The 15934-nt window shown below is 40.6% G+C and overlaps 1 protein-coding gene across 6 annotated transcripts in view; it reads left to right on the forward strand.

Annotated features, from left to right (window-relative positions):
- The window catches only part of DNAJC6 (DnaJ heat shock protein family (Hsp40) member C6), a 140277-nt gene extending 128304 nt beyond the window's left edge, over positions 1-11973 (forward strand). For all 6 annotated transcript variants that reach the window (XM_077892151.1, XM_077892149.1, XM_077892150.1 and 3 more), the window contains 4 exons: positions 2797-3060; positions 5264-5406; positions 6891-7067; positions 8235-11973. In XM_077892151.1, the coding sequence (XP_077748277.1) occupies positions 2797-3060; positions 5264-5406; positions 6891-7067; positions 8235-8336 (686 nt within the window). In that variant the 3' untranslated portion in view covers positions 8337-11973. The remainder of the gene's footprint in view (positions 1-2796; positions 3061-5263; positions 5407-6890; positions 7068-8234) is intronic.
- Positions 11974-15934: the final 3961 nt, after the last annotated feature.

Below are 15934 nucleotides of genomic sequence, written 5' to 3' on the forward strand. Positions count from 1 at the left end.
TTGGCAGTTGGGCCCAGAGGCTCATGAAAGAGGCTTCGTGCTCTGAGTTACATATTGACAAGGGGCAATGCCAAGCCTCAGACCTTCCATCATTACCTTTTCCTATTAACAAGTATTTATTGAGCCTTTATCATGTACTGGTGTATACTGGTCATATGAATTTACATTGTATTATAATATATAATGTCTCTTAATTCACTTAATTCAGGGTTTGTGAAATATTTTCATATAGCCTTTGTGTCTTTATTATATACCTGTGATATAGATGTGGTTCTGGTTTTACAAATGAGGAAACTGAAGCTCAGTGAGTTGAAGTTTTTCACTGAGCTTCAGAAGAGGTAGGATTCTCTATAGATCATATTCTCAGTGCTGCATTTCCAGCGCCCAGCAGAGTAAATGGGACACAGATACCCTGTAAATACTGATGAATAAACGGATGGATGGATGAATAAATGTGTGCATGAATGGGTGAAAAAACTGAGACTCAAAGTCAGATTGACTCCAATTCCCAATGTCCATAATACAGCATTCCCAGTGGGGAAGGCAGAAGGAGTCCTAGATGAGAATAAGGGAAAGATTTATAGAAAGAAGAAACAGTAAGGGATAAATTGTAGTGACAGGCTCAGAGATTTGGGGAGGAATTCAGGATTATGGGTGCAAAAAATGAGCATGACATTTGGAGGTAGGATGCCTATAGTTAAGTCCCAGCACCACTAACTAGCTGTGCCATCATGGGCACATGTGGAAACTTCTCAGAGTTTTGGATTTCCTCATTTTCAAGGTGGGGTCAGCATGAAAAAAATGGTCAACATCATTTGGTAGCAGGGAAATATAAATCAAAACCACAATGAGATACCACCTCACAGCAGTCAGAATAGCTAAAATTGACAACTCAGGAAAACAGATGTTAGTGAGGATGTGGAGAAAGGGGAGCCTTCTTACATTGTTGGTGGGAATGCAAACTAGTGCAGCCACTCTGAAAGACAGTATGGAAGTTTCTCAAGAAGTTAAAAATAGGGCAGCCTGTGTGGCTCAGTGGTTTAGTGCTGCCTTCGGCCCAGGGTATGATCCTGGAGACCCAGGATCGAGTCCCACATCGGGCTCTCTACATGGAGCCTGCTATTCCCTCTACCTGTGTCTCTGCCTTCTCTCTCTCTCTGTGTCTCTCATGAATAAATAAATAAAATCTTAAAAAAAAAAAAGTTAAAAATAGAGCTACCCTACAACCCAGTGATTCACTACTAGGTATTTATCCAAAGGATACAAACAGTGATTTGAAGGGCCACACGCATCCAATGTTTATTGCAGCAATGTCCACAATAACTAAACTATGGAGAGAACCCAGATGTCCATAGACAGATAAATGGATAAAGAAGATGTGGTGTATATATACAATAGAATATTACTCAGCCATCAAAAGGAATGAAATCTTCCCATTTACAATGACATTGATGGAACCTAGAGAGTATTATGTTAACTGAAAAAAGTCAGTCAAAAAAGACAAATATCATATGATTTCATTCATATGTGGAATTTAAGAAACAAATCAGATGAACATAGGGGAAGGGAAGGAAAAATAAGATGAAAGCAAAGAGGGAGACAAACCATAAGAGACTCTTAACTATAGGAAATAAACTGAGGATTGCTGGATGGGTGGGGAACCTGGGTGATGGGCATTAAGAAGGACATTTGATGTAATGAGCACTGAATGTTATATGCAACTGATGAATCACTAAATTCTACCTATGAAACTAATAATACACTACATGTTAATGAAATTCAATTTAAAATAAAAATATATGTACATACATACATACACTACTTATGGATTAAAAACATAAAAATAATAAAGTGGGGTCATAGTACTACCTACCTCCTTAAGAGTGTTGTATAGACTGAAGACAGTAATATACACAAACATATTTTTTACATAAATCTTAGTTATTTTATTATCACTCTTACTTTGGATTTGGTGCATGGAAGGCTTCCTCGAGATCACTACATTCCAGTTTCTCATTTTGCTTCCTTAAACAAAGCCACAACTGGCTTTTGTATTTTGGAAAGAGCCCAGCATGTATGGAGTGAATACTTAAAAGTTTGGAGATGGTGGAATCAGAATTCTACTTAAATTCCCAGCACAGAGTAATAATCATTTTTTTAAAGCTTGAGTAAGATAATTTGCCTGGTTGAAAGTTGTGTTTGCTTTCCTGCAATGAAATGCAAGAAGTGTGAAATTGAAACCTACTTCTGAAATTTCAAAATATCTTTGTTTACTCTTGGGTACTAATCACGTTTGTACTTACAACAAACAATGATTAATCTTGATCATTGACGTTTAAGTCATACCTTAATGAGTGAGCATATTTGTTTTATTCTCTATTCTTGTCTTTTGGTAGTTTTTCTTCCAGTGAAAAAATAGAATGTGCTTAGAAGGTAGGAAGGAGGGAGATGGCACAGAGGGAAAAGCCAGGGCTCTTCAGGCTTGGAGTCAAAGACTTGGATTCAAATCCCAGTTCTGCCACTTGTTGGCTCTGAGTCTTGGAGTAAATCACTTAACTGCTCTGAACTGCAGTTTGCTTATCTGAAGAAAATGATGGGGCTATTAATACATACCTCAAAATGTCAATGTGGAGATTAAAGGAAATATATACCTGTAATTTCTCTATTAGGAAGGTTCATTGTGCTATTAGTCAAGGTAATTTCCGCTCAAGCCACTGAAAACAGTAACTTGGGACACAGGAATTAGAGGCTACTCAAAATAGCAGTCCTACCCTCTCTCTATTTGTGTTTCTGTAGGTAGTTCTTCATTTGCCAGCAAACCCACCACACCAACTGGATTGGGTGGAGGATTTCCACCTCTCAGCTCACCACAGAAAGCGTCTCCCCAGCCCATGGGTGGAGGGTGGCAGCAGGGAGGCGGCTACAGCTGGCAGCAGACACCATCTAAGCCACAGGCTGGCATCCCCCACTCCTCTCCTCAGAACCGGCCCAACTACAACGTGAGCTTCTCAGCCATGCCTGGGGGGCAGAATGAACGTGGGAAAGGATCAACTAATTTGGGTAAGGATGATGGTGTGTAGCCTGACCAGAGGGTAGCCTGTATTGTCATACTACCTGTATGTGTGTACATCTGAAGAAGGAGACTGAAAACAATTCCAGTGTTTTCTGAATCAGTCTTATAGTTGTAGAGGCACACCATGATCCCTACTTCCCACTCTGTGCCTGAAGCACCTGGGTTTACCATGCTCATAACACTTTAATCATTTTGTGACTACTAGTTCACTTGTCTGTCTCCATACTGAGACCAGATGGAGAGCAGGGACTGTGGCATATTATCATTAGCCCCTAGCTTAGTGCTTGGCATGTAGTAGGCATTAAGTGAATACCGAATCAATGTGAATGGAGGGGTGGCTGGTTCTTGGAAGCTGTTATTCCTTTGGAAAAAGGAGTAGAAGAGACAGGTTGGGAACCTTGCAAGCACTGGTCATATTTGAATCCTGATTAGAGGAGTGTGTACATCCTGGACATTTAGTCTTGCTTATGCTCTGGTTGGTGGATGTTTCTGAGATCATTGGGTTTTCTATGATGGTTTTTATCCTCTCGTCTGAGGAGAAAGTTAAAAGAACACAAACAAAATGGGCCTACAGCTAAAGCTGGCTAGAGGATACTGTAGATAGGACTCTTTCTTTTTTTGAATGAGATTCTTGATAACAAGTAAAAAATAATGTATTTTGCCTAGTTAGGGATGGTTAAATTTGAGTTTATTAAATGGCCTGTTATAATGTATTACATTTCAATTGATTTGCTCGTACTCAAGAACTAAATGTATAAGGACATGGTAAGGAAACAGGCCTTTCGATGGACCAAGGAAAAGGAAATTCTACTTTTTCTAGTAACTGTAGCTCTGCCACTTATTCCAAGCAGTTTCATGTATTATTTCATATAATCTTCAAAACCAAACCCATGTCGTAGACAGAAAAATCTATGACAGAAATAAATAGTAATTTCTTAAGTTTGTACAGCTTGTTAGTGACAAAAGCAAGATTAAAACCCAGACAATGTGGCTTCAGAACCCCTTCTCATAACTGTCACATTCTCATAACTGTCACACCCCTTCACATAACTGTCTTCTCAAGACAACAACATAATGGATTTTTTTTTTTCATATATAACATCATGTTTGTTCTTTGGTTAGCAGTGGATATTGCTTGGACAATTCCATAGAGTCTTGTAGCTTCTCTTCCATTTTTATTTTGAGTAGGGTCTTTAGTCAGCAGATATTTATGGACCATCTTCAGTAAGAAAACATTGGGGATTACAACAGTGAACAAGACAGACAAAATCCCTCATCTCAGAGTACTTAAATTTTAGTGTGTGCATGTGTGAGAGTGTGTGTTCAGAACGTCTTATAGTATAGAGACGGCAAATGGGTTTTAATTCACATGCCACCTTTGGTGGATGAGTACTGACAGTGTGGATTTCTGTGTTTTGGTTCTATTCTGTTTTAATTTAATAAACATTTAAGTAGTAAGGCACTATTCGAAACACTTTAAAATGTTAATGTACCAATTCTCACAAGAACCCTATGAGGTAAGTAGTATTGTTAACACTATCCCTGTTTTACAGATGAGAAAATTGAGGCATGCAGATGATTAAGTGACTTGGCCCAAGGTCACATTGCCAATAAGTGGCAGAGCTGTAACTTAAGCCTGGAAAGTCCAGCTCCAGAGACTTTGCTCTTTGCCACCATGCTAGGCTGCTTCTTTAAACACTAAGAAAGATTGTGAGGCTACAGCCAGACTTGGTGAATAAGAGCACTGTAAGGGACTAAACTGTCAGCTGGGTGTGGGCAGGAAAGTGGTGGCATCTGTGCAAGTACCAAAACCCAGGTGTTATTCCCATCACTGATACTAACTAGTTGTCTGACTGGGGTGAGTGGGGTGGGAGGCATAATGAGTATCCTCAGCTGTAAAAAGCTGACACAATGGGAAAGGTGTTATAGAGTTGGATTTAGTCTAACAATCTGGCCTGGAGTTCTAGCTTTGCCACGGATATGGTTTATGATTCTGGGCAAATCTCTTAGGTTCTCTAGACCTCATTTTCCTCATCTGTTAAATGGGCATGACAGTCTCATACCCTATTCATTTGTTAATATAAGGACTAAGAGGATTAATGCATGTGGAAGCACCTAAGTGCTATGAGGTGATATGATTTTATGTTTAAGAGTAAAAATTATAATGATTTTTCAAAAACTGTATTGCAGAAGGGAAACAAAAAGCAGCTGACTTTGAAGACCTACTTTCTGGTCAAGGTTTCAATGCACACAAAGACAAAAAGGGGCCTCGAACAATAGCTGAGATGAGAAAGGAGGAAATGGCTAAGGAAATGGATCCTGAGAAATTAAAGGTGAGTGAGCCCCCACCCCATTGTGATTATTCTGTGTGACAAAGTCATGTGACAAGGTCATGGGTATGGAGCATCAGTGTTCCTGTTTCCTGGCTTCCTCACTGCTTCCCTCCACTTTCAACCAAAGCAGTTCTACTTTTATCTGTTTTTATTCTAGAAGTCTAGGTAAGATTAGATTTGGGGAAAAAAATATTTCCCCATTAAAAAGAAATTGTAAACCAGATACTCCAGTTTAGCTTGGAAATAAAAGGATGGTTATGTGGATGAATTGTGTGAGGTAGTGAAGGAAGGGTTTGTAAAAGATCAAGAGATTTGGAATGTTTCTCACAGATGGAGAGATTGAATTCCTACGTGACAAAATTCTAAATATGCTGACCCACTAGAACAAACTGGGAGATGGGGCTCTGATCTTGTTACTGCATTAAAAGATCTCCAAAACCAGGATTAGCACAGCCAGTCCATCTTACACATTTTAAAGAAATGTAACATATTTCCAGACAGATTTGAACATTTGTTAAAAATATATAGATTCTTAGAAACTCTTTTGAGTACTCTTTGAGGATCCTTTGTTTGTATGTGCCTTTTATTTCATGTAACACCACAGGGGTTTCATATACCTTCCACAACTCTGTGTTCCATCTTGATAACTTTTGTTCATTAGGCAAACTCTGAAAGTTTTCTATGAAAGAAAGTAGTTTATGCTTGGTTATTTAGCTATACAGAATATTTAGTTGCTTGGGAGAGCAGCCATCATTACCTTGCCTAAACCATTCATTTACCAACAAATACCCACAGAGCAGCTATTATGTGCTAAATGCTGGTGTGTTCTTATAAATCCTTCAACTTTATCACCTCATTGGTTCAAACTATGAGCATTCATAGAACTTCTTGGATAATTCATTTTTGAGCTCTGTTTTGAACCAGGCATGTTATTTGGCTCCTGAGTTACACTGATATAAAAGAAATGGTACCTTTTCTCAGACAACTCTGCCTAATGGCAAGGAAGGACAAACACACAGGTGATTATGATAAGGTATCACACATATTATAATAGAAACATGTTTAAGGGATTATCCCAGAGAAATTTGTTCTTTTTTTCAAGGAGTATTTATTTAGTGTCTGTGTGTTAGACACTGCACTAGACAGAGGCAGATAGCAGAGACCAAAGTAGACATGGGGTATGCTGCCATAGGGTTCATGCTTTAGGAGTGAGATTAACTCTGGGGTGGGGCATAGAGGAAGGAATTCAAGCTCTCAAAGGTGAACAGTATGAAATTCATGAGCAGGCTTTAAAAGGACGATGAAGGGTCAACCAGAAAGACAAGTTAGGAGTTGGATGGGGAAAATGATCCCAGGCAGAGGAAACGGCATGGCTGTATGCACAGAGTCCTAAGTAGTTGATGTTGCTCTGGGTTCCAAAGTCTTGGTGGGGACCTTGGGGACTTGAAAACATTTGAATTTCCTAATTCTCTGTGCATTTACAGATTTTGGAATGGATTGAAGGCAAAGAGAGAAATATCAGAGCACTTCTGTCCACAATGCACACTGTGCTGTGGGCTGGGGAGACCAAATGGAAACCAGTTGGCATGGCAGACCTGGTAACACCAGAACAGGTGAAAAAGGTGTACAGGAGGGCTGTGCTGGTGGTACACCCAGATAAAGTGAGTATAACTTGCCCTATCAGGTTGCTTCTGCCGTCCTCATTCTATTGGTTTCTGACCATGTATTAAAACATTATATTCTCAACTTGCTGGTTACTAGGCTATTTAAATGATAAAATAAAGTCCATGGGCTAACATCAAGTATTTAAACAAATAGTTTGCTTTATGAAGCAAGAGAAATTAAACTATATATTACAATAATAGGATGAGAGGGCTTTACTTAAGTGTATGATTTACCATGGACTAATTTTTAGGGAACAGATTTAAATTGTGTCCTGGTTTAAAATAGTAAGGATGGGCTAAGAACCGGACAGAGGAAAATTTTTCTCCTGTAGAGATATAGCAGTATGTTTAGTCACAATTATGGGGGAAAAGCTTTAGAATGTAGTTGGCAAAATTGGTGTGAATCAACAAAGTGTTCAAAATGGAACTAAACTTGTCATTATATCAATTGTGCCAGTTTATGTTTGCATTGAAGTACATACACATATACATGCTCTGCAATGTCAGAAACTACTGCATGGCACGACTGAAATCATAACACGTGGAAACCTCTTAGATAAAAGTGAGTCGCCTTGCTGTCATATAGACAAACTAGGTGTTATTTATCCCTGTCCTGTTATGTGAGGCTATGGTTGAAATGCCACTTGGGAACACATGTTTGAATTTGATATATTTCATTTTCATTTCTCCATACATTTTGTGACTAGTCTGAAGAGAAGACTTAATAAGAAACAATGTATTCCAGTGAATCAAAACAGAAAAAGAAATAGGAGCCTAGAAAAATACACAAACTCTACACCTGTGTTGTGGGTCTAGGAGTTTAGAAATACAATCAGTTATAGATAAGCTATCATGAGCCTTTGTCAATTAGTAGATAATTCTGGAGAATGGGTGCATCTTTTGCTGCTCGTTAAGTGCTCTATATCCACTCATTCATGGATTACTATTACTGCATATGAATCCCTAAGGGGAGGGAGTATTGGGGAGGTCATAGTAATTAGGATCATATAGATTGAGCTATAAAAAGAGAAATGGGCTAATAGAAAAACATTTCAATTACTCAGAGCCCACATATTAGCTGTGAAAATTGCAATACAAATAAAATTTTGGTCCGCAGTATCTAATTTTTTTTTTTTTTTTTTTTTGCTTTTGCTTCTTCTATAGGCTACGGGGCAACCCTATGAACAATATGCAAAGATGATTTTCATGGAGCTCAATGATGCCTGGTCTGAATTTGAAAATCAAGGTCAAAAACCCTTGTATTAATTCGTGAGCTTTTCCACCTCCACTGCAGACCTGTGCTAATGCTTAGTGTGCATCACAATTCTGAAGTTTTCACAGGTGAACCAAAAAACTCCAGTAACATGTATCCAGTACTAAACTGTTAAATTACTCGTGAATTAATTCCTCATTGATAAGGAACGTGGATGTTTGTTTCCCCAAGTCCCCACCATAAAAAGTCCAAAGCAAGGGAAGGAACTTTTAGTGAGATGAACTTGTGGAGTTACAACATTCCAGCCTGCCCTTTGGGGAGCTGACTCAGCATTTTGTGGGGAAAACAGAGGCCACCAAAGGCATAACACCCATCTCATTGTCTGAGAACAGGATTAATGAGCAAAAGCTATGATAATTGGATTTACATGATGGATTTTAACTAATGGCTTTTAGATTTTATTGGAAAGATGTAATTTGAGCCATGGCTTTACATACATTCTAGGAACACAACCACCAAGTATTTTATTTTTATGGAAATTTACAATGGTCTTTAGCATAATACTGTATACTTCTTTTGGTCAAGAGGACTAAGTGGTGTAAAAGAACTTGAATTGTGGGAAGCGATTGTATTACAATGCAGCAATTGCCAACTCTTCCTAGATAAGCTAAAAGTTAGTGGAAATGCTGACTGAAGAAAACAGTGACTCTGGAGATAGAAATCTTTGCTCCTGTTCAGAAAGTTGGGCTTCTCCCTACCTTTCCCTTTAGAAAACTGTGGTTGCTTAGAGAACATGTCTTAATGACGTAACTTCAACTCTAAACCTGATTTGAAAGAAACTTACAATGTTGTCATTAGGCTTCATACGCTTCCTTTTGCTTAGTCAAGAAAATGTTCTTAGCTGGAAATGGGTTGTGAAGCAGTTTGGGACAGTCACAGTGTAAGTGTATTAGGAGTCTCTGTCCTCTAGGTTTGTGAGCGGTTGCTGTGAGAGGGTAGCAAATCCACACTCAACACGAGTAATGAGGTAGGCACAGTTGCGGCAGGAGAGCTGGGCTCACCTTCCCACCCGAGTCCGATGGCTTGTCCAGATTTGCCTAGAGGAACCGTGTTCTCCTCCCACATGTTGAAACTGGATCCCTTGGATTATTACAGTGGGGGTTATTTTTTCAGAGTAGCCGGGGGCCCACAGGAACAGCATTCACACAGGGACATCTGTGAAAGCAAAGCAAGAAGGAAACCTTTGCAGACTTCACACTGGTTGGATTTCAGTTCAGTGTTTTGGCTGTTTCTCATCTTGAGGGGTCAGCACTTGCTGTCCCGTGACTTCAGGAAGTTTCTCTGGGGGTGCACATACACGATGTGCATAGTAAATATATGCAAAGCAGACGGCAAAAAGATTTCCATGCTAATGTTAAAAGGTTCATGCTCAATATTGTGAAAAGCTTTCAAAAGTTGTTTTTAAAAGACAATCATTTTTCTGTTTCTATTTTAATTTTCTTGTGGCAAACTGTACCAGAAAAGCAGCATGTCAAAAATACTTTGTTCTGTATAGAACTAACTCTTTCTTTCCTGCTTGCTCACTTTCTTGCTTTCTTTCTCTCTCCTTCCTTTTTTTGTTATGTTTGTTATTTATTTTACCCTTTACTGACAATGTCAAACTCACCAAAAATATTCTCTTTTTAAATATACAGCTGTAAACTGTTCAAGGTAACCATAACAAACTAGGTGTTATTTATTAACGTATTATGAAATAATGTTTGATCCAGTATGTGCTTGTCTTATTTAAAATTGGAATGTGAGACATGTTGCTGTGACCTGGGTTTTTTTTTTTTTTTTCTCATTCACATTTGTAGATATTGTGTGAACCACAGTATATAATGATAATATTAAAAGGCTATTATGTGAATGTCACGTACATTTTGAAATGATAGAACTATATTAGCTTTGTATCATGTTTGGGTAATTCATCAATGTTCACAGTTTAAAACATCATTAAATATTATGTAATTAGCAATGAGAAAGAATCTTACCTAACTTATTAAATTTGGGATTTCCCTCATCTTTTTCCAGATACATTATAATTCTGGGCCCTATTTATCTCAAAACTCTTAATATATGCAGACCAACAGGTTTTTGCATTCCTTTTAAATATCTGGTTGTGACAAAGCTTGTTGTTGATCAGATTCACTGTTTCATTCATGTTTATTGTAATATATTTTTTGTTTTGTAAATATGTTACACACAACAAAATGTGATTGGTCTAAAATATTTGTAATGTATATTAAAAGGCTCAAAAATATTTGTAGAAACCTAAGTTATTTTTGCACTTGTAGGAATATAATGACAAGTTTGAGTTGTATCTTCTGACATGATTCACTTTTAAGAAAAGTTACGGGAAAAGAATATGAAAAGCATTTAATACATTTGCACCAAATTGTAATCTGAGAGGATTTCTAGATGTATACTTTAACCACCTCCAAACCACCCTTTCCCTACACACACACACACACACACACACACACACTTTTGTTTGATCACGCTACCTAAATACTATGTTTTAAAAGGAATCAGCATAGAAATCCTGGTCTCCTAGATAGAATATTAATGGATTTTCAAAGCTACATTTGTATGCTGAGGCAAAGGGATTCATCCTGGGAGTCTGGAAGTTTGTCATAGAATACAGATATAGCCGACCTATGAGAAATATGCGGATTAGGGTTTCTGAACCCCCACAGTCAAAAATCCATGTATAACTTTTGACTCCCCCAAAACTTAACTCTTAAGAGCCTACTGTTGACCAGGAGCCTTACTGAGAACATAAAGTCAATTGACACACATTTTGTATATATATGTATATAATACAGTATAATGTATAATATTTTATATTACAGAATACTGTATTCATATAATAAAATAAGCTAGAGAAAGGAAAACGACAAGGAAGAGAAAATACATTTACAGTCCTGTGTTGTATTTATTGAAAGAAATCCACGTATAAATGGACCTGTACAGTTCAAACCTGAATTTTTTGAGGGTCAACTGTATTTTAGTTCTTTAAGGATAGAAGCAGCATGTTCATTTGGAAGCATATGCTGCAAATCAAAAGCATTTGAATCATCCCTCTGCTGTCTCTGTCTGGAAGAATGTTCAAGTTGGATCCTCGTGCTGCTGATGAAACCCCATTGTGAAAGGAGTGAACACAAATGTTGAATTTCAGAAACAAAAAAAAAAAAAGAAAAAAGAAACAGTTATCACAGCAACAGGACAGTTTCCCTGCTGGAAACATCTATGGGGGAATTTAGGTCAAGTAAATAGGTCTTGGTTGTTCTAAAGATAAACCATGGTGTTTGCCTTAACGGTACAGTATTGGTTTGAGACCAGAAGACTGCGTTTAAATCCTGGTTTTTCTACTTAAGGACTGTCCTATTCGACAAGTTGCTTAAACTAAAGCTTAATTTTACCACTTGTACAATAGAGAGAATTGTGGCCACCCTGCAATGGAGGCATTAGGGACTGTACAGAAACTGCTATCAAGTGAGTACTCATGACACAGGAGCTGTTGTCATTGTTACTGAGAGTCTGTAGGACGAAGTAGATCACTGCAGGTCAGTATTGGGGCTGGAATTACTCCAAAACTTTGGGTTATGGGGAGTGAATAACATAAATAGAAGAAAGCTTCAAAAGAAACTTGTGCCTTGGCCCTTATTTCTGTATCCATGGAACTCCAGAGATCTGCCTGCGTAATGTGGCAGAGATTTGAACCGTAGGCTCTGTGAAGGGATGGCTGTGTGAAAAGTGGTTGTGAGTCAGGGAGAGAAACTAATGTTAACTCATTTCAGTGGGGGCATCACCCTTGGATTTAACTTAAGCCCTGACTTGAGAGCGACCTTGGTACAGACAGATGCCACTGCATCTATCTTGCATGTACGATCCTAGGTGTTATTATATACATTTGTTTTCTTATTTCATTCTCAAAAAGTTCTTAGAGGCAGGTTTTGTAAATCCTGCCTCAGGAAATGGAAGCCTGGAGATGTTTACCCAGACTTCGGGTATGAAGCTAGATCTTTCTGTAGGATACTACAGAGTAGGATGGTACTATGGATGGTGAACTTGCTAATTTTTTTTTTAAAGATTTTATGTATTTATTCATGAGAGACACACAGAGAGAGGCAGAGACAGGCAGAGGGAGAAGCAGGCTCCCTGCGGGGTTAGGACCCCTGGATCACGACCTGAGTCAGCCAGATGCTCCACCACTGAGCCACCCAGGTGCCCCTGAACTTACTAATTTTTGTTAATTCAACCAATATTTTGTGTAAACTGTATGCAAGATACCAATAGATATGTAAGGGAAAATCAGAATGACCAAATCTGCCCTGTAACACCTAAGAGGTTGCTGTTCTAAATACTACAACAGATTTATAGGGAGTAGTATAAGTGCTGATTGTCAAGTTCACCAGTTTTGGATTTTATCTCAGCTTCTCTACTCACTAGTGACTATTTGAGCCTCAGTTTTCCCATCTGTAAGATGGAGATAATACAACCCAGTTCACAGTGTGAGGCAACTGAATCAAGGAGAGAATATAAGAGTTTATCTAAAGTGGTTCACTGAAGTCCTAGGCAGCGTGAGGGAGGACATGGGTCTTACACATCCAACTCCAGGCTAGGTTTCAACTCCTAAGGTTTTACTTTCTTTTTGGGTAGCCCTTTTATTCTTGAGGAAACATGGAATGGGTAAGTGAGAGAACAAATTTTCAGTGCAACATCTGGCAAAGGGAAAGCAGATTTTCTCAGGAGATGGTTAAAGCCTCTGGAAAGATGCTGTCTCTTTAGAGTGTTTAGTAAACTGGAGAGGACAGATGGTGTGAATTACTGCAATTTTGTGAATTATAAGAAGTATATGTCTGATCATTTGGATGACCAAAATATATTTCTTACATATATTTGGTCTTCATCACAATTCCTGGCTCACAGCTCCCCAGAGCCTTGGAATTTCCTTTAGTGTAGAGAATGATGAAGATGTTTTTTTTGTTATGTTAATGAGGTGACTTTTGGAAAGCAGCTAAGGATCTGGGCTGGTTGCCAATGGAGCCAACCACATTTTTTAAGGGGGTTGGTACTTTTGGTCCTACCCCTGACCCCCAGGGTGGTGGGGAGGAGCTGGAGGTTGAATCATTCGCCAATGCCTAGATTTAATTGATTGTGCCTATGTAATGAAGCCTCCGTAAAACCCCAGGACAGGGCTCAGAGAGCTTCCAGTTGGTGAACACCTGGAGACATGGACGGAGAAGCTCTCCTGAGAGGGTGGAAGCTCAGTGCCCTTTCTGCACACCTTGCCCTATCTGTTTCTTCCATCTGGCTGTTTCTGAGTTATAATCGTTTATAATAAACTAGTGATCTGGTAAGCAAAATGTTTCTTTGAGTTCTGTGAACTGCTCTAGCAAATTAAACATGAGGAGGAGGAGGTCCTGGGAACCTCTGATTTATAGCCAGTCCATCAGAAGTACATGTAACAACCTGGACTTAACAACTGGCATCTCAAGTCCAAGGTAGGTCAGAAGCAATAGGTAATGACCTGCCTTATGACTTGGGACGGAAGGTGAGAGGTGCAGAGTCTTATAGGATTAAACCCTCAACCTGTGGAATTTGATGCTATCTCTAGGTAGAGAGTATCAGAATTGAACTGAATTGTAGGACACCCTGCTGGTGTCCAAGAATTGCTTGGTGTTGTATGGGAAGCTTCCCTACTCACCCCCCTAACCCTCCCAACCCCCGCCACACACACACACTTAGAAATTAGGTCCAGGAACCGAATTTAGAGATAAATACTGTCTCTGCATTTTTCTGATTCCAGACATTACCCTTGAGCCAGCATCTAATCTATTTGCTTCTTATTCCCTTCCAGTTTCTTACAGCTAAGCCTACTCAGATCAAGTTGCACCTCTGAAGTAATGTCACTTTCCTCCAAAATCACTTCCCTTGTGTGGGCCTGGCCTCAGGCTGACTTGGAAGGCTCCAGCAAACCTTTATATACGGCTTTTCAGACACTTGCTGGGTGCCTAGAAATAGGGAAGTGGGGAGATTTGACCCTATAGAAAATCCTCATCAATTAAGGGGGGAAAGTCTAAACTTTCTAATGAGAGCAGTTTGGCAGTATGGTAAGGGAGCCAAAAAGGACAGGCTTCCAGTGTATGGCTGATAGGCGGTTCCCCCTGAATGCTTTAACAGATATTAGGAAGGGTGTGATACAGAAAAGAGGGAAAAAGACGTTCTCAACGATCTTGAGTAGATTGCAGGCTACAATGCAGAGCGCAGTGTAATTCTGGATCTTCAAGGGTCTACAGTGAGCCAAGTATTAGCAACACAATGTTTTTTTTTTTTGTTTTTTTGTTTTTTTTTTTTTGCAACACAATGTTTTTAATAAGTGTACCTCCATCTCTGAGGAGAAATGGAAGGGGCTAGAAAAATAAATTCACAGGTAAGCATGTATTGAGACAATAATAAACTCATTGTACAGTTTTGAGAAAGTAAAGTGAATGGGGATCCTGAAAGGTGGTGGTGGTGAGAATTTGTACTTCTCACGCAGCCAGGGGAACCCCTTTGTCTTTCCGTCCCTTTGAAATATAAGAAAAAGCAATAGAAAAGGGGCAGTAGTTCTCAGCTACAATGAGGCATAAGTGACCTGTAATCCAACCTCCAAAAAGCTGGCAAGTCCTACCTTTTCTGAGCCTCTTTCCATAAAGGTAAAATAAAGCACTTGGATCAAATGGCTCTTAAGGTCTCTTTCAGATTGGCCCCACCAAGACAATACTCTGTATTCCTGTGAGGAAAGGTAAGTACCAAATGGCCCCCTGACGTTTAAATTGGCCTTGGTTACCTGCAGACTTTGAGGTCCTAAGGTGTAAGACTAATACATATTTAGGGTTCCTGAAAGCGTACCGCAAAGCTGGGGCTCGGTGGCGCTGGACCCGTACAGGGTTGGCTGCGCTGGAGGGTCTTGGCCTGCGCACCCAGGGGACCGGGAGGAGCAGAGGCCCCAACCGACGGATTGAAGGACTGAGCGTGGGGCAGGTTCGGGGATTACGCGTAGGGCTCAGGATCTAGAAGGAGGGGCCTCTGGGGGCAAGGTCGGTTCACGCGCTGAGAGTGGGTGTCCAGGCCAAGCCCCGACCGGGATCACGGGGTGGGGCGGAGCCCTGCAAGCTGGAGGCGGCGTACGGACGAGCTGGGCGGGGCTCTGCGTGGCCCGGGCGGGGCTCTGCGTGGTGGGAGTGAGCTTGGGACCCGCAGGGATCCCGCTCTGAGCCGAGGAGGAGAGGCGGCCGGGACCAGCAGGGCGGGGCTCTGAGTGGCGAGGCGGGATCGAGACCCCAGCGGCGGGGCTGTGCAAGGTTGGAGGGAACTTGGGACCCACAGCGTCTGGCAGGGGCGGGGCTCTGCGTGGAGGGTCTTGGACTAGGAGGGGCGGGGCTCCGGGTGGCGGGGCGGGCCCGGGATCGGTGGGGGCGGAGCTCCGGGGGCGGGGCGGGCAGATCCGGACCGGCGGGGGCGGGGCTCCGAGGGCGGGGCGGATCGGGGCGGGGCTCTGCCGGGAGGGGCGGGGAGGATCGGGACTGGAGGGGGCGGGGTTTCGGGGGCGGGGCAGGGCGAA

The sequence above is a fragment of the Canis aureus genome, chromosome 3 (genome assembly GCF_053574225.1).
Source record: "Canis aureus isolate CA01 chromosome 3, VMU_Caureus_v.1.0, whole genome shotgun sequence".
NCBI classification, from domain to species: Eukaryota; Metazoa; Chordata; class Mammalia; order Carnivora; family Canidae; genus Canis; species Canis aureus.